The sequence below is a fragment of the Pan paniscus genome, chromosome 12 (genome assembly GCF_029289425.2).
Source record: "Pan paniscus chromosome 12, NHGRI_mPanPan1-v2.0_pri, whole genome shotgun sequence".
Lineage (NCBI taxonomy): Eukaryota > Metazoa > Chordata > Mammalia > Primates > Hominidae > Pan > Pan paniscus.
The window spans coordinates 56116963-56139731 of NC_073261.2; the positions used below are offsets into that span (position 1 = coordinate 56116963).

Below are 22769 nucleotides of genomic sequence, written 5' to 3' on the forward strand. Positions count from 1 at the left end.
ACTTTGATCTAGTCTGACTTTCCCAAGTACATCTACATTGCAAATATAGTACAACAGAAGCAAAAGACAGGAAGAAGTAATGATGTAGTTGTTTATTTTGAACATAATCATGAAGTGGAGAAAAATTTTAATACAAGAGTAGAAAGAGGATTCCAGAGAAAAACATTCCAGTGTATCATGGTTCTTTGTGAGTGAGTAGAGAAGGGTAGCGAGGATGCTGTCCACAATGTATTCATCTAGTTAATGAATTGTATGGCCCACAAGCTCAAACGAGAGATACATTACAGATGGTTGTATTATAAACCTAATCTTAAGAAACCTTACCAAGCAAATGCTTAAGGCTGATTTTTTTGTGAGCTGATAAAAAGCCTGCAAATCGTGAATCACTTTTAAACTGTACGGAATGGACTACACACAAGTATGGTAAAGTTCTTGTAAAACACCAAACACAATGGCTCACAGATAGATAGATATATACCTCTCTCACTCTTAAATGGCATTTCCTAATTATAGAAAATGTTTACAACAAAAGAACAAGAGGGATCAAACTAACAATCACAAGGAGAACTGATGTGAAGTCCCATACACTGTTACTCCATTTTTCAGCAACTCTATAAATCTTCATTGACTCCTTTACAACATATAGCTGAATTGTAGAACTAGTTCTTCAAGTGTGGTTCCTATAATAGTAGAACAGCAGCATCACTGGGGAACTTAATAAAATGCAACTTCTTATATCCCATAACAAACTTATTGAATAAACAGGGTGGAGCCTAGCGATGTTTTAACAAGCCCTTAAGGTAACTGATGCATGCTCAACTCAGAGAACCACTGGAGCAGAGCTGGCTTTCATTCAGCCCCTGCATCATTTTTACCAGTCTCTTCTATTAAAAAAAAAAAAAAAAAAAGGTCTGGAGCAGCAAGCTCTGACAGTGTTTTTTCTTCCAATAAAACTCTTAATACTATAGTTGCATAAAACTACCTAATGCGCCCGGAGTAGCAGGTTCTGCTAGGATTTTTCTCCCAGTAAAAAAGTACTCAACACTGTAGTTGCATTAAAACTACTTAAATGTCCTTGGTCTATTGATAACCTGTTTTGCTTTTGCCAAAGCAATTTCAGATGCCCTACTGGAAAATTTATCCAGAGTAGGTCTGATGTAATACCAGCAACATTTTTAATTTTTTTTTTTTCCTTTTGAGACACAGTCTCACTCTTGCCCAGGCTGGAGTGCAGTGGTGCGATCTCTGCTCACTGCAACCTCCATCTCCAGGGTTCAAGCGATTCTCGCACCTCAGCCTCCCAAGTAGCTGGGATTACTGCCACACGCCACCATGCCTGGCTAATTTTTGTATTTTTAGTAAAGACAGGGTTTCACCATGTTGGCCAGGCTGGTCTCAAACTCCCAACCTCAAGAGATCCACCTCCCTCAGCCTCCCAAAGTGCTGGTGAGCCACCATACCCAGCCTAAATTGGTTTTTTGGTTTTTTTTCTGAGACAGAGTCTCACTCCGTTGCCAGGCTGGAGTGCAGTGGTGCGATCTTGGCTCACTGCAACCTCCGCCTCCCGGTTGAGGCAATTCTCCTGCCTCAGCCTCCCGAGTAGCTGAGATTACAGTAGCTGGGATTACAGGCATGCGCCACCATGCCCAGCCAATTTTTGTATATTCAGTAGAGATGGGGTTTCACCATGTTGGCCAGGATGGTCTTGATCTCCTGACCTCGTGATCCGTTTGCCTTGGCCTCCCAAAGTGCTGGGATTACAGGCGTGAGCCACTGCGCCCAGCCTAAATTGGTATTATAAGTAAAAATATATCCCATTGCAAAACAAGTCTACAATGATGGAAATTAATTAGTATTTACCAACATTTAGCATATACATAACAGTATTACTTTACAAATTGTCTTCATTAAAACCACAAAAGGAAACCATGAATACCTCAACATATCTGTTAAGAATAAAACTAGAAAAAAACACCCTTTTGACAAACCATGAGTTTAATCCCCTACCTATCAAATATATCTTGGCAGTTTTATCAGCATATTAACATTCACAACTGTGGTAGGGAAGAAGTCATTTTTACTCAGAACCAAAGTTTACACTATTTTGCTAAAGTAGCTAATGCCATGATCTGATGAAGGACTTTTAAGTTTCTATTCAATGGAAGGATTTTTTTTTTTTTTAAGGTGGTCTCTGTTGCCCAGGCTGGAGTACAGTGGCATGATCATGATTCACTGCAGCCTTGACCTCCAAGGCTCAAGTGATCCTCCCACCTCAGCCTCCTGAGCAGCTGGGACCACAGGCGCGCATTACCATGCCTGGCCAACTTTTTAAAAATTTTTTGTAGAGATGGGGTTTCACCATGTTGCCCAGGCTGGTCTAGGCCTTTTTAATTTTTTAATAACACTACATGTTAAATTGGTTGCATTTACTTTTGAACTCTTAATCTTTTGCTTGTTCTGTTCTACCAGTGTCTTGACAGTTAATCATGATCTTTGTACAGTAGATGCAGAACTAGTTCTCAAGTTTTGCTGCCTGTTAATTACCATTTGGATGCTTTAAAACCCTACAGGTGATTCCAATGTGCAGCCAAGGTTGAGACCACTGTCTTAAGATTTCAGCAACCAATTTCTCACCCAGAATGCTACAGTAAATGAAACACTTAACTCTTTGGACATATGCTGGACTTGGTTAACTTTGGTGTCATTCCAAGTATTCTGTTCTAGTGCCAACTGCTCAGGAGTTATTTAAGTTGCCTCTGCTGTTAGGCTGTCTGTGCTTATTATCAAGATTACTTCTAAAGTTCTTACTAAGAGAACTGAGAAAGTTCTAAAAGAAAGATCCTTGCAAAATGGATCTGCTTTGATACAGATTGGGTTTCTTAGGACTTCTAAGGCACTAAAACCCTTTGTAGGCATTTTCACACCCACATTGGTGATTCCCAACCCTGGGTGCACATTAGAAACTTTAAATAGCTACAATGCTAAGGTCCTATCCTCAGTCTTTGAATCTGAATCTCTGGTTATGGGGGTCTCTCAGTATTTTTAAAAGCTCCTGAAGTGAGGATTTAATAATAGAATGCCAGTTTCTTAATTCAGTAGCCCATATTTGCTTTTCATTTTACTTGAGATTTTTGTTTAACATCTTCAAGTTACATTACTAAGACTTCTAAATTTCACCCCTAATCAAATCAAGACAGAAGAATCAAAAGACAACATTCTGAAAGTCAAGGCTTTAGGCATGGGCACACGTACTTCAAACCGGTATGAAATTACTAAGAGGCATAAGACACCAGCTCCCATAAATTTTATCTGACTGAAGATTATATCTAGCTGTAAAATTCAAAAGGACTACTCCCTAAGATGTCTTTAAGTTCTCCCTCAGGTACTCACCTTAAAATGCTCTACAATTTTGATCAAAATTCAGGGCGCCACTCCCAGACCTACTGAATCAGAATCTTCAAGAGAGGAGCTTGAGAATCCATATGGTTTAACAAACTCCAGGTGATTATTTTTATTTACTTTTTTTTGAGACGGAGTTTTGCTCTTGTTGCTCAGGCTGAAGTGCAATGGTGCGATTGGCTCACTGCAACCGCCACCTCCTAATTCCAGGTGATTCTTATTATCAGACAAGTTTAAGAAAAACTCCTAATGGATAGTGAAAGAATACTTAAGAAATTTTGGAGATGGCATAAGTGCAATAGCTATACCTTCACACTTAATTAGAACCGTGTGTTTTCCTATGACCAGCAGGGATTACTTTTATTTAACAATGATAATGGCAAAATATCTGGTTCAAAATCATCTCTGGTCAGATTTTGTTCTTTTTTGCCACTGATAGTCATTTGGAACTAGGAGGGGAAAAAGGAGTGTGTCACTTCATAGTTCAGTTTTAAGTTTCTCATATAAGCCATCCTGATCAATCATGTCTGTGTGCCCGTTCCAGCGGTGATAGGCAAGGAGTGCAGCGTTGTGGGCTGCAATGGCACTCATCTCCATGGCACTTGCTGCACACTCTATGCCATTGAGGTAATAAAGTCGATCATGGAGAATGATAGAGGGGCATTTCTCCGGGGGCTTATAGTGAGGATATGCAAGCCATGGCTTCTTCACAGCATAATCATAGGACAGAAAGAGCTTTAAAATTTGTGCTTTAGTAAGAGTTTCTTGGGAAAACATCTTCCAAACATATGTTCCATCTGTTGATGGCTCAGGATCTTCCTTTTCTCTCACAGAGGACACAATCCCAATACTGTTAATGAACAAATCTGAATTATCAGTGGTTAAAACTGTATTAAGGCCAAATTTATCTATGGGTCTAGAGCTAAAGATAGATGTATTCAATTCCCCCTTAACTAAAGTTGTCACTATATGTTGATAATATTGATGGAATTCCTCAATTGGAGGATCAAAGTTGAGAAAAGTAATATTGGACATTTTTCGATTCAACGGAGTGGCCACCAAGACGATGTCATAGAAGTCTGAACGAGTCTCAGTTCCAATTTGGTAGACCACTTCATACATCTTTGTTGGATTTCCTAGAGGAAATAAAGAGGCATATATTTGTTTAGTGTTTCTAACATACCTTCTAAAAATAATTGTATACCTTCTTCATAATTTCTCTATAATTCTAAAGAATTGAAGAAGTTATATCCCTTAAGATAGTTGTCCCTTGCATTTTTATTACATTGAGGCCAATTTCTTATTCAGAATGTCAATAAGTACAAAATAAAGAATTTTTACTTTTGAAGGTAAGATTATCTTTCCGCCGGGCGCAGCGGCTCACACCTGTAATCCCAGCACTTTGGGAGGCCAAGGTGGGTGGATCACGAGGTCAGGAGATCGAGACCATCCTGGCTAACATGGTGAAACCCCATCTCTACTAAAAATACAAAAAATTAGCCGAGCGCAGTGGCAGGCGCCTATAGTCCCAGCTACTCAGGACGCTGAGGCAGGAGAATGGCGTGAAGCCGGGAGGCGGAGCTTGCAGTGAGCCGAGATAGGCCACTACAGTCCGGCCTGGGCAAAAGAGCGAGACTCCATCTCAAAAAAAAAAAGATTATTTTTCAAATCCAAGGAGTCATGCCACAGCACTTAACTACATTGGGGAATTTTTTTTTTTTTTTTTTTTTTTTTAGATGGAGTCTCACTCCGTCACCCAGGCTAGAGTGCAGTGGTGTGATCTTGGCTCACTGCAACCTCTGCCCCCTGGGTTCATGTGATTCTCCTGCCTCAGCCTCCTGAGTAGCTGGGATTACAGGCACCTGCCACCACGCCCGGCTAATTTTTTGTATTTTTAGTAGAGACAGGGTTTAACTATGTTGGCCAGGCTAGTCTTGATCTCCTGACCTCAGGTGATCCACCCTCCTTGGCCTCCCAAAGTACAGGGATTACAGTCATGAGCCACCGTGCCCGGCCCATTGGGGAATATTTCTACATGGTACAATATATACAATTTCAAGTTTCATCATTTTAGAACTTGAGTAAGAGATGACAGAAGAGAAGTGTTTCTCCCTGAGCAATCATTTTCTGCAGGGGATATCAGGAACAATAAGACAGAAATTCAAGCTTACCTGTGTACTTGGTCTTTGTTTTCTCCTCAATGTACATTACTGAGCCAGATATAAGATTGCTTTTGGATGCCTGCAGAAGCCCTGAGCAAACAAGTTTATTGCCACCTTCTACTGCCCAAAGGCCAGAATCAGAACAGGACAGTGACACTGCCCCTGTCAATAGGAGGAAAAATGTGTTTTAATTCTGACTTTTTGTAAGAGGCTCTCTACCCACTCTCCCTTCCCAATTACATGTTCTACTCCAAATGTCTCTAGACATTGCTAAATGGCCCCTGGGAGCAAAATCTCCCCCAGTTAAGAATTACTGAACTAATGAAAGCTAAAGACCCTCTCCCCCTAAAAATGCACATCTACATACGCACAATTTTGCTAACAATGTCTGAGGTTCACAGAGAAAAGTAGCCTCCAATCCACAGCCTAAAGTCAGGAACCACCATAGCATCAGGTAAGCCCCTTTGTGAACTAATGTCCACCACTGTTTCAAGCCCTGGCTTACCCACAAAGGCATTGATGTCCGTGCTTTGGCCATAATTGACCCTCATAACAGGAGCAATCATTTCATTGAGGAACTTCTCAGAGAAGCCGGCCTTTTGCAAGGTTTCAAGAAGTGTTCGATTAAGCATTCCAAGGAAGTCATCTCCTCCTAGAGCATGAAGTAATTTTTCGACACTACTGAAGGCATAGTCATGAGACTGGTAGCGGTAGATCCTTTGGAAAAGAAGAGAAATCCATTAAATACCAAACAAGATGTGGGGAAGGGGATGTATAAAGAAGGGAAGTGGCGTCATAAGAATCAAACTGACATCTAGGTGCAGTGGCTCACGCCTATAATCCCCACACTTTGGGAGGCAGAGGTGGGCGGGTCACCTGAGGTCAGGAGTTCAAGACCAGCCTGGCCAACATGGCAAAACCCCAGCTTTACTAAAAATACAAAAATTAACCAGGCATAGTGGTGTATGCCTGTGGTCCCAGCTACTTGGGAGGCTGAGGCAGGAGGACTGCTTGAGCCCCGGAATTCAAGGCCGCAGTGAACTGTGATCATGCCGCTGCACTCCAGCCTGGGCCAGACAGTGACAGTGTCTCTTAAAAAAAAAAAAAGAAAGAAAAAAAAAAAGAAAAGAAACTAAGGAAGAAAGAAAGAAGAAGAAAAAGGAAAAATAAAAAGTAGAAGTAAGGCCAGGTGCGGTGGTTTCATGCCTGTAATCCTAGCTCTTTGGAAGGCCAAGGCAGGCAGATCACTAGGTCAGGAGTTTGAGACCAGCCTGACCAACATGGTGAAACCCCGTCTCTACTAAAAATACAAAAATTAGCTGGGCCTGGTGGCGCACGCCTGTAATCCCAGCTATTCAGGAGGCTGAGGCAGGAGAATCGCTTCAACCCGGAAAGCGGAGGTTGCAGTGAGCCGAGATCACACCGCTGCACTCCAGCCTGGGCAACAGAGCAAGACTCCATCTCAAAAAAAAAAAAAAAGTAGAAGTAAAATACTTTGTCTAAAGGCCACATGGCAAGTATAAGGCTCAATCACAACTTGCCCACTCTGCTGTCAATCACCCACACATGCACAGTCTCCACTGGAGCACACCTGACCCATTCACTGGTCTCTAAATTTGCCCTACATGTTGTATCCCCACCAGTGCACAAGCTCTTCCCTCCAACCTGAATACACTTCCCATTCCTAACCATGGAACATCTATTCTTCCTTAACAGAACTTGAATCCCACCTTCTCTGAAAAGTCTTGCTCAACTTCCCAGTCCACAGTTATATCATCTCCAGAAGCCTCATAAAACTTAGCACCAATGCCACTCATTCAACAATTAGATGCTTTCTATTATGTTTTAGAAAACATCACTTGACCAAAAAGAAAAATATCACCCAACATTTCTCTGCATTTTATGGATTTAAAACAACATTCACATAAATTAGTGCATTCAGTAATTCAAACACAATTTTTCATGTTGCAAATAGTACAAAGATGGAAAACAGGCTTAAGTTTGGGATAAGTAATAAGGGGTTTATCTCTTATTCCCTTAAGGGGCATATAGTTAGGGATAAGTAATAAGGCACATGCAGAGATAAGTATATGAAAATAAGAAATTAAGAGCCAAGGAAAGATCCCTATCACTGATCATGGAAGGGAAACTTTCACATCAAGTTTTTCTCTCAAAATGTACTATATTTTTTTACAGAACAAGGGACAGTATTGTAACCATTTCAGTATTACCTACTAAAAGCATAGTAGTAGTATAAGTGTACAAAATGTTAAACACATTTTTATTGGAAAAACTGATTCGATATCTATGCCAAAACTGAGAAACTAAACACCTTCTAACCATAGCATTTGGGTCCCAGTCTTTAGGAGACTGGAAAAAGTAGGATGGAAACACTGAATTCTTCAGAAAAATAATAGCCTGGATATCTCATATCCAAAGAAGAGTGATCTTTGGCTAATGGTCAACATGAGAAAATAGCAGTCAATTAAATAAGCTACTAATGATGCTATAAAAAACATATTCCCCAACTGCTCCTGCCAGAGCTGCAACCTCACTCAAGCAAGTCTCCCTGGGGGGGGCGAGGTGGCAGCGGTGAGATGAAACTATATACACAATATAAACAGAGAGCACTCTAATTGTTTCATGATACAACTAATTGTATTAGAATAAATACATTGCTGGGTATGGTGGCTCATGCCTGTAATCCTAGCACTTTGGGAGGCAAAGTGGGGCAGCATCACTTGAGGTCAGTAGTTTGAGACCGCCTGGCCAACATGGTGAAACCCCATCTCTACTAAAAATACAAAAATTATCCAGGTGTGGTGGTACATGCCTGTAATCCCAGCTACTCAGGTGGCTGAGGCATGAGAATTGCTTGACCCAGGAGACAGAGGTTGCGGTAAGTCAAGATCACACCACTGCACTCCACCCTGGGTGACAGAGCAAGACTCCATCTCAAAAAAATAATAGTAATAAATGAAAAAACAGAATAAATACTACTAAAAAACAGCACCCAGGTGAGGCAGCATGCACCTGTAGTCACAGCTACTCAAGAGGCTGAGGTGGGAGGATCACTTAAGCCCAGGGGCACAAGGCTGTAGTACATTATGGTTGCACCTGTGAACAGCCAGCCAATATACTCCAGCCTGGGTGACAGAGTAAGACAGGAGGATACCTTGAGGCCAGGAGTTCAAGACTAGCCTGGGCAACATAGCAAGACTCTGTCTGTACACAAAATGTAAAAATTAGCCAGGCGCAGTGGTTCATGCCTGTAATCCCAGCACTTTGGGAGGCTGAGGCGGGCAGATCGCTTGAGGTCAGGAGTTTGAGACCAGCCTGGCCAACATAGCGAAACCCCACCTCTACTAAAAATACAAAAATTAACTGGGCATGGTGGCGCATGCCTGTAATACCAGCTACTTGGGAGGTGGAGGCAGGAGAATCGCTTGAACCTGGGAGGTAGAGGTTGCAGTGAGCCGAGATCGTGCCACTGCACTCTAGCCTTGGTGACAGAGTGAAACTCCCTCTCAAAAAAAAAAAAAATTAAAAATTAGCCAGGCATGGTGAGGCATGCCTGTAGTCCCAGCTATTCAGGAAGCTGAGGCATGAGGATCACTTCAGCCCCGCTGGTTGAGGCTGCAGTGAGCTGTGATCACGCCACTGCACTCCATCCAGCTTGGGCAACAGAGTGAGACCTTGTCTTAAAAAAAACAAAAACAAAAACAAAAAAATAATAATTTTTTAAAAAACATAACTGGGGCCAGGCACAGTGGCTCACGCCTGTAATCCCAGCACTTTGGGAGGCCAAGACAGGTGGATCACCTGAGGTCAGGAGTTCGAGACCAGCCTGACCAACATGGAGAAACCCTGTCTCTACTAAAAATACAAAATTAGCCAGGCGTAGTGGTGCAGTGGCACAGTGAGCCAAGGTGAGCTGAGGAGAGCCAAGATCGTGCCACTGCACTCCAGCCTGGGCAACAGAGACAGACTCCATCTCAAAAGAAAAAAAAAAGGAGAAAATGGTCTGAAAAGAAGACTAGAAATACATGGGGTTAGGAGGGTTGAATTCTAAATAAGACTGTCCAAAAACAAGAGTGGTCAGGAAAAGCCTCACTGAGAAGATGATATAGACCAAAGACCCGAAGGAGATGAGGATGCAAACCAGGCAAACATCTGGGGGAAAATATTTCCAGTAGAGGTAAAAGCAATGCAAAGGTCACATGACAGAAGCTTGCCTGGCACATTCAAGAAACAATGAAGCCAGAGCAGCTGAAGCAGAGTGATATGGGGAGAACCGGGAGTGGTACAGCCAGAAATGTTACTGGGGAGAGGAAACTTCCAGAATGGCAGAGGAAGGACCTCTGGAAATCTGCTCCTCCCTAAAAGCTATGAGAATACTGCCAAAAATGATCAACATTGACTCTTTCAGAGCTCTGCAGATAAACCAAAGCCTTTCCAAGTCCAAGGAGTATTTATTCAAGAAAAATGTCTGGCAGGTGTGGTGGCTCACACCTGTAATCCCAGCACTCTGGGAAGCTGAGCCAGGCGGATCACTTGAGGTCAGGAGTTCGAGACCAGCCTGCCCAACATGGTGAAACACCATCTGTACCAAAAATATAAAAAATTAGCCAGGTGTGGTGGCACACGCCTGTAATCCCAGCTATTCAGGAGGCTGAGGCAGGAGAATCGCTTGAACCCAGGAGATGGAGGTTGCAGTGAGCCAAGATCGCACCATTGCACTCCAGCCTGGGCGACAAGAGGGAGACTCCATCGAAAGAAAGAAAGAAAGAGAAAAAGAGAGAGAGAAAAAAAAATAAAAAATAAAACCAGCACCCTTCCAACTGCAATGTGAAACTAGCAAGCTAGAAGCCACTGGAGAGAACACAACGAGTTTGTAGCTCCCAAAAAGCACTATCCTCAGAGAACTGTCAATATTTGACCTAACTGGCAGCTCCCAAAAAGCTCTATCCTGAAGGCTTGTCTTTATTCGACCTGATTCAAAGTTCACTCTATGCAACAGCCCCATCCTGAGGGCACGTGTCCACGTGTCAAAAAAAAAAATCTGTGTCAATTGTTTAACATCACAGATGCCGGAGGCTATGACATCAATAGAGATTACAAGAGGCTGACCAAAAAAACTTTTTTAAAAAGGCCGGGTGCAGTGGCTCACGCCTGTAATCCCAGCACATTGGGAGGCACAGGCTGGAGGATCACTTGAGGTTAGGAGTTCAAGACCAGCCTGGCCATCATGGCAAAAACCCATCTCTACTAAAAACACAAAAAATTAGCCAGGGGTGGTGGTGCATGCCTGTAGTCCCACCTACTCAGGAGACTGAGGCACAAGAATTGCTTGAACCCGGGAGGCAGAGGTTGCAGTGAGCCCAGATAGCGCCACTGAACTCCAGCCTGGGCAACAGAGCGAGCCTCTGTCTCAAAAAAAAAAAAAAAAATTAGCTGGGCATGGTAGTGCACATCTGTAGTCCCAGCCACTCAAGGGGCCTGAGGTTGGAGAATTGCTTGAGCCTGGGAGGCAGAGGTTGCTGTGAACATACTACACTCTAGCCTGGGCAACAGAGCAAAACATCAACAGAAAAAAAAAAAAAAAAAAAAAAAACAGACACACAGATCCTTGAAACAAATAAGAAAACCCAGAAATAAACCTTCATGAATATGATCAAATGATCTTGACAGAACTGAAATACATAATTCAACAATAATGGAGACTTCAATATCCCATTTTCAATAATGGACAGTTACTGAAAATGACAACAGTGTATTACTTTACCAGGACTGCCATAACACAGTACCAAAGACTGGATGGGTTAAACAAAAAAAGTTTTATTTCTTATAGTTCTGTAGGCCAAAAGTCCAAGATCAAGGTGTGGATGCATTCGGTTTCTTCTGAGGCCTATTTCCTTGGCTTGCAGATGGCCACCTTCTTGCTGTGTCCTCACATGGTCTTTGTGTGTTTCTTCTGTGTCCCAATCTTTTTTTTTTTTTTTTGAGACAGAGTTTCACTCTTGTTGCCCAGGCTGGAGTGCAATGGCTCACTGCAACCTCTGCTGCCCAGGTTCAAGTGATTCTCTTGCCTCAGCCTTCCTGAGTAGCTGGGATTACAAGCATGCGCCACCACGCCCGGCTAATTTTTTGTATTTTTAGTAGAGAAGGGGTTTCACCATGTTGGTCAGGCTGGTCTCGAACTCCCAACCTCAGGTGATCCGCCCACCTTGGCCTCCCTTCTGTCCTAATCTTAAGGACACCCATCAAATTGTTTTAGGGTCTACCCTAAAGACCTCATTTTAACTTAATCACATATTTAAAGGCCCTACCTACATACGCAGTCACATTCTGAGTACTGGGTGGCTAGTGTTTCAACCTATGAATTTTGGGGAAAACAAATTTAAAAGTAAGGGATGAGAGCACAGAATCCTGTCATGTCTTCTCAGTCACAAAACAGATTTTGGCTATAAATCTCTATTAATGAAATAGCCACTGAAGGTATCTGAGTAGTGGAGTGATGTGATGAGCCTTAGATTTTAAAGAACTACTTTGGCTGCTAACCTGAGAACAAATGGTAGCAATATAACAGTAATGGCAGATGATTTAGGAGGTGTATTGGTTTTCCACTGCTGCTATAACAAATTACCACAAACTTAGTGGCTTAAAACAACACAAATTTACGGCCAGGTGCGGTGGCTCACACCTGTAATCCCAGCACTTTGGGAGGCTGAGGCGGGTGGATCACGAGGTCAGGAGTTCAAGCCCTGCCTGGCCAAGATGGTGAAACCCCATCTCCACTAAAAATACAAAAATTAGCCGGGCATGGTGGTGGGCGCCTGTGATCCCAACTACTCAGGAGGCTGAGGCACAGAACTGCTTGAACCCAGGAGGCGGAGGCTGCAGTGAGCCAAGATCGTGCCACTGCACTCCAGCCTGGGTGACAGAGCAAGACTCTGTCTCAAAACAAAAAACAGCTCTCCCTCTCCCCCTCCCCCTCTCCACAGTCTCCCTCTGATGCCGAGCGGAGGCTGGACTGTACTGCCGCCATCTCGACTCACTGCAACCTCCCTGCCTGATTCTCCTGCCTCAGCCTGCCTAGTGCCTGGGATTGCAGGCGTGTGCCGCCACGCCTGACTGGTTTTCGTATTTTTTGGTGGAGACGGGGTTTCGCCGTGTTGGCCGGGCTGGTCTCCAGCTCCTGACCGTGAGTGATCTGCCAGCCTCGGCCTCCTGAGGTGCCGGGATTGCAGACGGAGTCTCGCTCACTCAGTGCTCAATGTTGCCCAGGCTGGAGTGCAGTGGCGTGATCTCGGCTCGCTACAACCTCCACCTCCCAGCCGCCTGCCTTGGCCTCCCAAAGTGCTGAGATTGCAGCCTCTGCCCAGCCGCCACCCCGTCTAGGAAGTGAGGAGTGTCTCTGCCTGGCCGCCCATCATCTGGGATGTGAGGAGCTCCTCTACCCGGCCGCCCAGTCTGGAAAGTGAGGAGCGCCTCTTCCCGGCCGTCATCCCGTCTAGGAAGTGAGGAGCGTCTCTGCCCGGCCGCCCATCGTCTGGGATGTGGGGAGCGCCTCTGCCCCGCCGCCCCGTCTGAGATGTGAAGAGCGCCTCTGCCCGGCCGCGACCCCGTCTGGGAACTGAGGAGTGTCTCTGCCCCGCCGCCACCCCGTCTGGGAGGTGAGGAGCCTCTCTGACCCGCCGCCCTCTCCGAGAAGTGAGGAGCCCCTCCGCCCAGCAGCCGCCCCGTCTGGGAAGTGAGGAGCCCCTCTGCCCAGCCGCCACCCCGTCTGGGAGGTGTACCCAATAGCTCATTGAGAACGGGCCATGATGACGATGGCAGTTTTGTCGAATAGAAGGGGGGGAAATGTGGGGAAAGGAAGGAGGGATCGGATTGTTACTGTGTCTGTGTAGAAAGAGGTGGACATACGAGACTCCATTTTGTTCTGTACTAAGAGAAATTCTTCTGCCTTGGGATGCTGTTTATCTATGACCTTACCCCCAACCCCATGCTCTCTGAAACATGTGCTGTGTCCACTAAGGGTTGAATGGATTAAGGGTGGTGCAAGATGTGCTTTGTTAAACAGATGCTTGAAGGCAGCATGCTCGTTAAGAGTCATCACCACTCCCTAATCTCAAGTACCCAGGGACACAAACACTGCGGAGGGCCGCAGGGTCCTCTGCCTAGGAAAACCAGAGACCTTTGTTCACTTGTTTATCTGCTGACCTTCCCTCCACTATTGTCCTATGACCCTGCCAAATCCCCCTCTCCGAGAAACACCCAAGAATGATTAATAAATACTAAAAAAAGAAAAAAAAAGTTATAATCTTACGGTTCTGTAAGTTAGAAGACCAAAGTCAGTCTCTCTGGGCTAAAATCAAGGTGTGCACAAGGCTGGTTCCTTCTAGAAGCTCTGAGGGAAGACTGTCTTTTCCAGCCTCTACAGGCCACCTGCATTCCTTGGCTCGTGGACACACACTCCTTCCTAACATCACTCCAATCTCTTCCTTCCATCATCACATCTCCTACTACCCACCCTGATCCTCCTGCCTCTCTAAGGACCCTTGTGATTATATTGGGCCCACCTAGATAATCCAGAATAATCTACCCATCCTTAACCATATCTGCAAAGTCTCTTTTACCTCAAAAGGTAACACATTCACAGGTTCCAGGAATTAAGACATGGACATCTTGTGGCAGACGGCAGGGGAGAGGATTATTCAGCCTATAATAGGAGGCTACTCTAGCAATCCAGACAAGAGACAGTGGTGGTGACTTGGAACAAAGTGGTAGCAGTAATCCTGGAGAGAAGTAGTGGAATACTGGATGTATTTTAAAGGCTGATGGGATTCGAGATAGAGTGGGTTTGGGAAATGAAAGAACAAAAATTGACTCAAAATATTTGGTAGGAGTAACTGGAAGGAAGAAAGGGTGTTTATAAAGCCTTTCCCTGTGAGTCTATCAGTCTCAGATCAAGAAGTGTTAAGGATCTTACAAGTCCCCAGAAATGCACTAACTTGAGAGAGAAGAATAAGCTTTAACCTAGTCTACAAGCCAAGATATCTCAACAGGAAGCCATCAGCAGACCAGAGATTTAAATTCCACAAACATCTGAGTAAACATCTACTACATTCTAGTTACTGTGCGTAGTACAGAACACAAGCACACGGTGTGCACCGTATAATAAGGGATGTTTGAAAAGAAAGATGAATGTTGATTGAAGCATTAAGGAAATGCTTTGCTGAAAAAGTGAGATAAGAGGTTGGACTTGGGAGTAAAGAATGGCATCCGGCTGAGCGCGGTGGCTCACGCCTATAATCCCAACACTTTGGGAGGCCAAGGTGGGAGGATCACTTGAGCCCAGGAGTTCAAGATCAGCTTGGGCAACATGGCAACACCCTGTCTCTACAAAAATTTAAAAAATTAGCCAAGCATGATGGCACATGCCTATAGTCCCAGCTGAGGCTGGAAGATGACTTGAGACCAGGAGGTCAAAGCTGCAGTGAGCTGTGATTGCACCACCATACTCCAGCCTGGGTGACAGAGCAAGACTTGGTCTCAAAAAAAAAAAAAAAAAAATTAGTTGAGAATGGCATCCAACCAGAACAACTACATAAATGTATGTGCAGAACTGGAAATTAAGCTAGCTAGTGCTGATGTCAGGGGCTGCAGGATTTCCGCCCAAGTACCTCCAACAGCAGAGAATGAATGAATGCACTGTTTTCCAGTATTGCCTACCACAAGCTTGAGCCCTCTTTCGAGTGTCATGGTTTACTACTGTTACATAGGTCTTTCTCCACCTTGTGTATACTTTGATCTTGGCTCACCACAACCTCCGCTTCCTGGGTTCAAGCGATTCTACTGCCTCAGCCTCCCAAGTAGCTGGCATTAGCTGCGCCTCCACGCCCAGCTAATTTTTGTATTTTTAGCAGAGGCGGAGTTTCACCATGTTGGCCAGGCTGGTCTCGAACTCCTGACCTCGTGATCTATCTGCCTTGGCCTCCCAAACTGCTGGGATTACAGGCGTGTGCCACCGCGCCCGGCCCGTAAATTATTTTTTAAAGTCAAAAACAGTATAACCTATGTATCCCCTCACTGGTTCTTTTTCCCAGTTCTGTAATACCTTGAATTCACTTCAAAAGTGATTTCTTAGGCCAGGTGCGGTGGTTCATGCCTGTAATCGCAGCACTTTAGGAGGCCAAGGTGGGCAGGTCAATTAAGGCCAGGAGTTTGAGACCAGCCTAGCCAACATGGTAAAACCCCGTCTCTACTAAAAATAAAAAAATTATCCAGGTATGGTGGCACATGCCTGTAGTCCCAGCTACTCAGGAGGCTGAGGCAGGAGAATCGCTTGGACTCAGGAGGCGGAGGTTGCAGTGAGCCGAGATTGCACCAGTGCACTCCAGCCTGGGTGACAGAGTGAAACTCGTCTCAAAAAAAAAAAAGTAATTTCTTAATTTCTCAAAGGGCAATTCTCTACATGTCAAGCAAGCCACAGATAAAAAAAAAAACAAGGCTGGGAGCAGGAGCTCACGACCGTAATCCCAACACTTTGGGAGGCCCAGGTGAGTGGAACACTCGAGCCCAGGAATTCAAGACCAGCCTGGGCAACATGGCCAAACCTCATCTCTACAAAAAAAAATACAAAAAATTAGCCAGATTTGACCGGGCGCGGTGGCTCACGCCTGTAATCCTAGCACTTTGGGAGGCCGAGACGGGTGGATCACAAGGTCAGGAGATCGAGACCATTCTGGCTAACACGGTGAAACCTCGTCTCTACTAAAAATACAAAAAAAATAGCTGGGCGTGGTGGCGGGCGCCTGTAGTCCCAGCTACTCGGGAATGAGGCAGGAGAATGGCGTGAACCCGGGAGGCGGAGGGTGCAGTGAGCCAAGATCGCGCCACTGCACTCCAGCCTGGGGACAGAGCGACACTCCGTCTCAAAAAAAAAAAAAAAAAAAAAATTAGCCAGATTTGATGGCACGTGCCTGTGGTCCCAGCTACACAGAGGCTAAGGTAGGCAGATCCCCTGAGCCCAGGAGGTCCAGGCTGCAGTGAGCCATGATCACACCACTGCACTCCAGCCTGGGTGACAGAGTGAGACCTGTATCAAAAAAAAAAAAAAAAAAAAAGAGGGCCAGGCACAGTGGCTCACGCCTATAATCCCAACACTTTGGGAAGCCGAGACAGGCAGATCACAAGGTCAGGAGTTCGAGACCAGCCTGGCTAACAGGGTGAAACCACATCTCTACTAAAAATACAAAAAATTAACCGGGCATGGCGGCATGCGCCTGTAGTCCCAGCTACTCAGGAGGCTGAGGCAGGAGAATCACTTGAACCTGGGAGGCAGATGTTGCAGTGAGCCGAGATCCCACCACTGCACTCCAGCCTGGGCGACAAAGCGAGACTCTATCTCAAAAAAAAAAAAAAAAAGAAAAGAAAAGAAAAACAATACACACAAGCAGGGCTGATGCCATCAGAACTTGATCCGCGTGCTGAGTATGCAGCACCATGCCACCCACCTTCTATAAAGTGACTGGCTGTCTCTACGCAAATTCTATATATTTCCTTGGTTGTGTATTGCCTGTCTCTCCACTAGAATATATATTCTTTGAGGACAAGAACATGTTGTAGGTCCTATACTCTCAACATAGAACAATGCCTAGCACCTAACAGGTATTCAATATTGGGTGAATGAATGAATGGCTACTTAAAAACATTATGCACTGTAGATGAACTTAAGGTACCCACGGGAAAGGCATTTAAGGAACTGACCTAAGAATGATGTTGAGAAAGAAAGAAACCCCAAACTACCATGAGTTATAGAAACCAGAGCTTATCCTGCTTAACTTTTTTTTTTTTTTTTTAGACAGTCTGGCTCTGTCCCCCAGGCTAGAGTGCAATGGCACGATCGTGGCTCACTGCAACCTCTGCCTCCCAGGTTCAAGTGATTCTCCTGCCTCAGGCTCACAAGTCGCTGGGATTACAGGCATGCACCACCACGCTAGCTAATTTTTTATATTTTTTGTAGAGACAGGGTTTTACCATGTTGGTCAGGCTGGTCTCAAACTCCTGACCTCAGGTGATCCACCAGCCTCAGCCTCCCAAAGTTCTGGGATTAGAGGCATAAGCCACTGTGCCCAGCCCTGCTTAACTCATATTTGTCCTGTTCAATACCTGGTCATATGACATGTTTTTTTTGTTTTTTTTTTTTTTCCCCTCAAGATGGCATCTTGTTCTGTCACCCAGGCTGGAGTGTAATGATGCGATCCTGGCCTCCAGTACCTAAAACTGTAAAGCAGCATAAAAATTAGCACGTGCTAGCCGGGCACAGTGGCTCACGCCTGTAATCCCAACACTTTGGGAGGCTGAGGCAGGCGGATCACGAGGTCAGGAGATCAAGACCATCCTGGCTAACACAGTGAAACCCCGTCTCTACTAAAAATACAAAAAATTAGCCAGGCGCAGTGGCAGGCACCTGTAATTCCAGCTATTTGGGAGTCTGAGGCAGGAGAATCACTTGAACCGGGGAGGCAGAGGTTGCAGTGAGCCGAGATGGTGCCACTGCACTCCAGCCCGGGCGACAGAGCAAAACTCCATCTCAAAAAAAAAAAAATTAGCACGTGCCAGCCGAGCTCGGTGGCTCACACCTGTAATCCCAGCACTTTGGGAGGCCGAGGCAGGTGGATCACCTGAGGTCGGAGTTCGAGACCAGCCTGGCCAAGAGGGTGAAACCCCATCTCTACTAAAAATACAAAAATTAGCTGGACGTGGTGGCAGGCGTCTGTAATCCCAGCTACTCAGGAGCCTGAGGCAGGAGTATCCCTTGAACCCAAGAGGCAGAGGTTGCAGTGAGCCAATATCGAACCATTGCACTCCAGCCTAGGCAACAAGCGAAACTCCATCTCAAAAACAAAAAAACAAAAAAACTAGCACATGCCAACAGCTTTAAAAATACAGATTGTACCTTTCAAAATTAGACTGGCTATTTTATGTTAGTCTTCCTGATTACCAAAGTGATACATATTCACACACATTAAAAAAAACTGTTTAAATATAGAAAAGCATAAGGACGAAAAAAAGGCACCTGAATTCTCACTACCCAAAACAGTGCTAGAATGTAAATTCTTGGAATATGGAACTTTTACTCTACTTCAGGCTGCTGGTTCACTGAAAACATGTCACTATTAAAGGCCATTTAAGTTTTCTGTCCTTTCTACAAGCTCTTGTACACATTATCTCATTCATATACACAACACCAGCACAGCATAGAGATTAAGAGTAAAGACTCAAAGGCCAGACTGCCTGGGTGGCAACTCCAGCTATACCACTTACTATGTGGGTGAACTTGCCTCTTAAAACCTCTCTACACCGCCACCTTCTGCATCTGTTTAAAGAAGCTAAAAACAGTACCTACCAGAGTAAGTTGTCATAAGAATTCAAGGCATCTAACAGTATCTGGCAACACTAAAGAAGCATTTGCAAAATACACTTCAGAAGCAAAAATAAACCAACCTTTCAATATCCAAGCAAATAGTCTGCATAGTTTCTACAAAACATTTTGCCTAACAATGTTATAAACAGGCCTTGCTGTGAGGTAGAAAATGCTTACAAGAAATCATAATTCCTAAAGTTCATCAAGTTTAATTTAACCTAAATTAAAAGATCTTAGGTTAAACGGAAGGAAAAAAAATTACCTCATGAACTTGTCTAACACGTCCTCTACCCACATGTGCATACGGAGGGATTGAAATCCATAGCGCCAAACTAATTTAATCACGTTAATTATGAACCAGTTGCTCTCCTCAAATACCAGAGTCTCTCCATTATATATCCCCAGTAGGCCACCAGAGGCCTGAACAGTAGAGAGACCTGCAAAAACATAAAGCACAGCTAAGTCAGTGGTGTCTATGCTGATCAAATGAAAGAACGTAATCTGAGTGAATTTGGGGCTTCCCTCAGTTCTCAGGAGACACATAAAGGAGCTCTATCTTTGGAACAGTGTGAAACACTATACTTTCACTACACTGTCCAAAAGCAGATTTGCTAGGCGATGGGTCAGATGATCATGTAAATATTAATATATCAAAAGTAGATATATTTTTACCTGGCTATTTTTAGACTAAAAGTCTAAAAAAACTGGATAGTCAAAGGAAAAAAGCCAGAGTACCAACTGAATTCAATTTAAAAACAAAGATGTCAGACATGCATCTTCGTGGCATAATTTGTTCTGGGTATACCTTCGCCCTCGTGGAGGAAACGGAAGCAGAGGCAGCATCTACAGAGGATGTGGAAGGCAGCTGAGGCACTTCCATTCCTGTGAGAATCCTATTTTGCAAAACTGGATATTTCAGATAACTGGAAGGAGGCCAAAGTTACAAAATACTCCCTGCCAAAAGGGCCTCCAGAGGCCTGTCAGACTTTCCCCATGACCTATCCAGCTCCTCTGCTGTCAGGGCAGCAGTTGCACGTCCCAAGTTCTAGGCACGTGTCTGCATCCATAGCTGTGTGACGGAGTTTGTTTTGTTGGTGGTGGTTTGTTTTGATAGGGTCTCACTTTGTTGCCCAGGCTGGAGTGCAGTGGCATGATCAAGGCTCACTGCAGCTTCTATCTCCCAGGCTCAAGGGATCCTCCTGTCTCTGCCTCCCAAGAAGCTGGGACTACAGGTTTGTGCCATCACACCAGGCTAACTTTTTTATTTTTAGTAAAGACAGGATCTCACTATGTTGCCCAGACTGGTTTCTAACTCCTGGGCTCAAGCGATCCTCTGCCTCGGCCTCCCAAAGTGCTGGGATTACAGGCATGAGCCACTGACCCTGGCCATGGCCATATGTGAGTGACTTTGAGCCAGACAATTCAAGTCTCTGGGTCTCATTTACTCAGCTGCAAAATGATCACAATGAGGTGACTATCTCCAAACCTTCTCTGATTCTTTAACACAAACCCAGAATTTTAAGAACAGACAACAGAGGCCGGGCACAGTGGCTCACCCCTGTAATCCCAGCACTTTGGAAGGCCAAGGCAGGAGGATCACCTGGGTTAGGAGTTCAAGACCAGCCTGGCCAACATGGTGAAACCCCGTCACTACTGAAAATACAAAAATTAGCTGGGCGTGGTGGCAGGCACCTGTAATCCCAGCTACTCAGGAGGCTAAGGCAGGAGAATCGCTTGAACCCGGGAGGCAGAGGTTGCAGTGAGCCAAGATCGCACCATTGCACTCCAGCCTGAGCGACAAGAGCGAAACTCCTTCTCAAAAGAAAAAAAAAGACAATGGCAGCCATTCCCACCCCCACCCCATGGCTGTAATTCCAGATAACTGAAGATACAGACAACTAGTGTCCCATTACAGCAGAACTGCTCCTAACTCAGGCAGTACCAACTAACAAGAAAGTGAGGAAAAAACAGTTTTACCAACGTCTCTGTAAGGCAATTAACAAGGCAGAAATTTCAGTTCTCCATCTGATAAAAATATCCGGGGATGTCACACAGTAATCTGGTGAGCTCCAAGACCAAAATTACATACCCAGGTCTTTGACAAAACGTTTCATGTGCAGATTTAAAGGATGGATGACAGAACCTCCTGCCTCATATTCTTGCCCCTGCACCATCATGGTAGCCAGGCGGCCCCCGACCTCTTCTCTTTCAAACAGGTCTATCTTCACATCTTTCCCAAATTTCTGCCGCAGGTAATAGGCTGCTGAAGTGCCACCAATTCCGGCTCCAATAATCGCTATGAGGGAAAAAAACAGAAGATTCTATTTTCCCCTTTTACCAGCTCTGTGAGTTGTTTTGTTTTTGAAAGACCATTAATAGCGGAGGTTGTTACTCAAAGCTATTACCAACAATTTGGTGGGGGAAGAGTGACACCTGCAGCGAAGGTCTAACTCCCTGAATCTGGACAGACACTGTCCCCAGACAAAAGCAGTAGATTAATTAACATATTGACATTCACTCGATTTTTTTTCCAGATGCCCAAAGATTCTCACAGGTCTTTATGGAGGAACCAAGGGGCCTGCACACCCTTCCAGATGCCCAACTCACGGGCACATTAGAGGTGGACCTTTCCAGCACGCATTTTTAATAAAGTGACGGCCATTTATGCCTAGCTTTGTTGTGTCTAGATTCAATGTAGATAGGTTAATGATACCGAAGAACACAACTTTAAAGGGGGGCGGGAGGGAGACAGGAAGCAAAGAGCCAAGGCTCCTGACACTGGAAAGAGAACAGATTCTTTCTCCAGCTGTGTTAGTCCTAGGCGGAGAAACTGTGCAAGCCAGGGGCCTCTGAGAGCAGGCCGACCTCAGCAAAGCGGAGCTGGGGCAAGGGGGTTCAGCCTCCCAAGGGAAGCAGGCAGGGTCAACTTGTTTGCACTCCTCCCTGTGCTGTGCCTGCGTGAGCCTGTAATCTGGCCGGGCGCCCCAGGTCACGCCAGAACACTGGAGTCTTCACGGTCAGTGTTCAACGGGAAGATAGAGAAACCTAGGCCTCCCCGGAGCCCCAGACCTAAGAGACAGGGGCTACAGGTACGCTAGGCGCCTGCCTGCCCGCCCGCCCCTGTCCCCGTCCACGCCCATTCCTCAAGTGGGCACCTCTCCACGCCTGGGAATGCACAGTCCTATTCCGAGCAGAGCTGAAAGCCGCCCTGAAGTGTGAATGGGGGAAGGCGCGACCTGCGCAGCTGGCTCGGCCTGCACCGCTGGACTGCGTCGCGGCTGTGGGATCTGGGCGCACTGCGCAGCGGCCGCCCGGCGCGGGGCGCGCTCCAGCACCTTCCCGCGCCGCCCCCTTCTCGCCTACCGATTTTATCTGGCGGGGCACGCAGCTCGGCGCCCTCGGGGCATCCGCAGCTGCACAGCAACAGCCACAGCCCCAGCAGCGAGGAGACGAGCTCCGCGACGACGCGCCCCATGGCCTCCACAAGCTCTGCAGCTGGCCTCAAGAGCCCCGCAGTCCTCCCAGCGCTGCGCGGCTGCGCGCTCCGCCCAGCCCCGCCCCCAGGCCGCCCAGCCCCTGCGAGCCCCGCCCAGGTCCTGCGAGCCCCGCCCCGACCTCGCCCCGCCGGTCCTCTCAACCCTGCAGGAGCTCCCCACTCTGGGCCACTCAGTGCCCTAAGCACATCCTGCCGCCTTGAAGCCCACCCTCCTTCAGAAGACATCGAAGGCAGAAGCTGGCTGGGCGCGGTGGCTCAAGCCTGTAATCCCAGCACTTTG

The 22769-nt window shown here is 45.7% G+C and overlaps 1 protein-coding gene across 1 annotated transcript; it reads right to left on the minus strand.

The window, feature by feature from the left end:
- Positions 1 to 77: 77 nt before the first annotated feature.
- PCYOX1 (prenylcysteine oxidase 1) lies at positions 78 to 22570 on the minus strand. Its single transcript, XM_003830940.6, has 6 exons — positions 22357 to 22570; positions 21083 to 21289; positions 19256 to 19430; positions 6067 to 6278; positions 5571 to 5723; positions 78 to 4535 (listed from the first exon to the last, which is right to left on the minus strand). Exons 1-6 carry the CDS (start codon positions 22466 to 22468, stop codon positions 3877 to 3879), a joined length of 1518 nt encoding a protein of 505 aa, XP_003830988.2. The 5' UTR covers positions 22469 to 22570; the 3' UTR covers positions 78 to 3876.
- Positions 22571 to 22769: the final 199 nt, after the last annotated feature.

Excerpts from the sequence above, each read along its gene's own strand:
- PCYOX1 (XM_003830940.6), bottom strand. The coding sequence starts at position 22,468 with ATGGGGCGCGTCGTCGCGGAGCTCGTCTCCTCGCTGCTGGGGCTGTGG. Across the intron at positions 6,279-19,255 it reads GTGTTAGACAAGTTCATGAG|GATCTACCGCTACCAGTCTC; the intron begins GTAATTTTTTTT and ends TCTTTTCCAAAG. Across the intron at positions 5,724-6,066 it reads GGACATCAATGCCTTTGTGG|GGGCAGTGTCACTGTCCTGT; the intron begins GTAAGCCAGGGC and ends TCCTATTGACAG.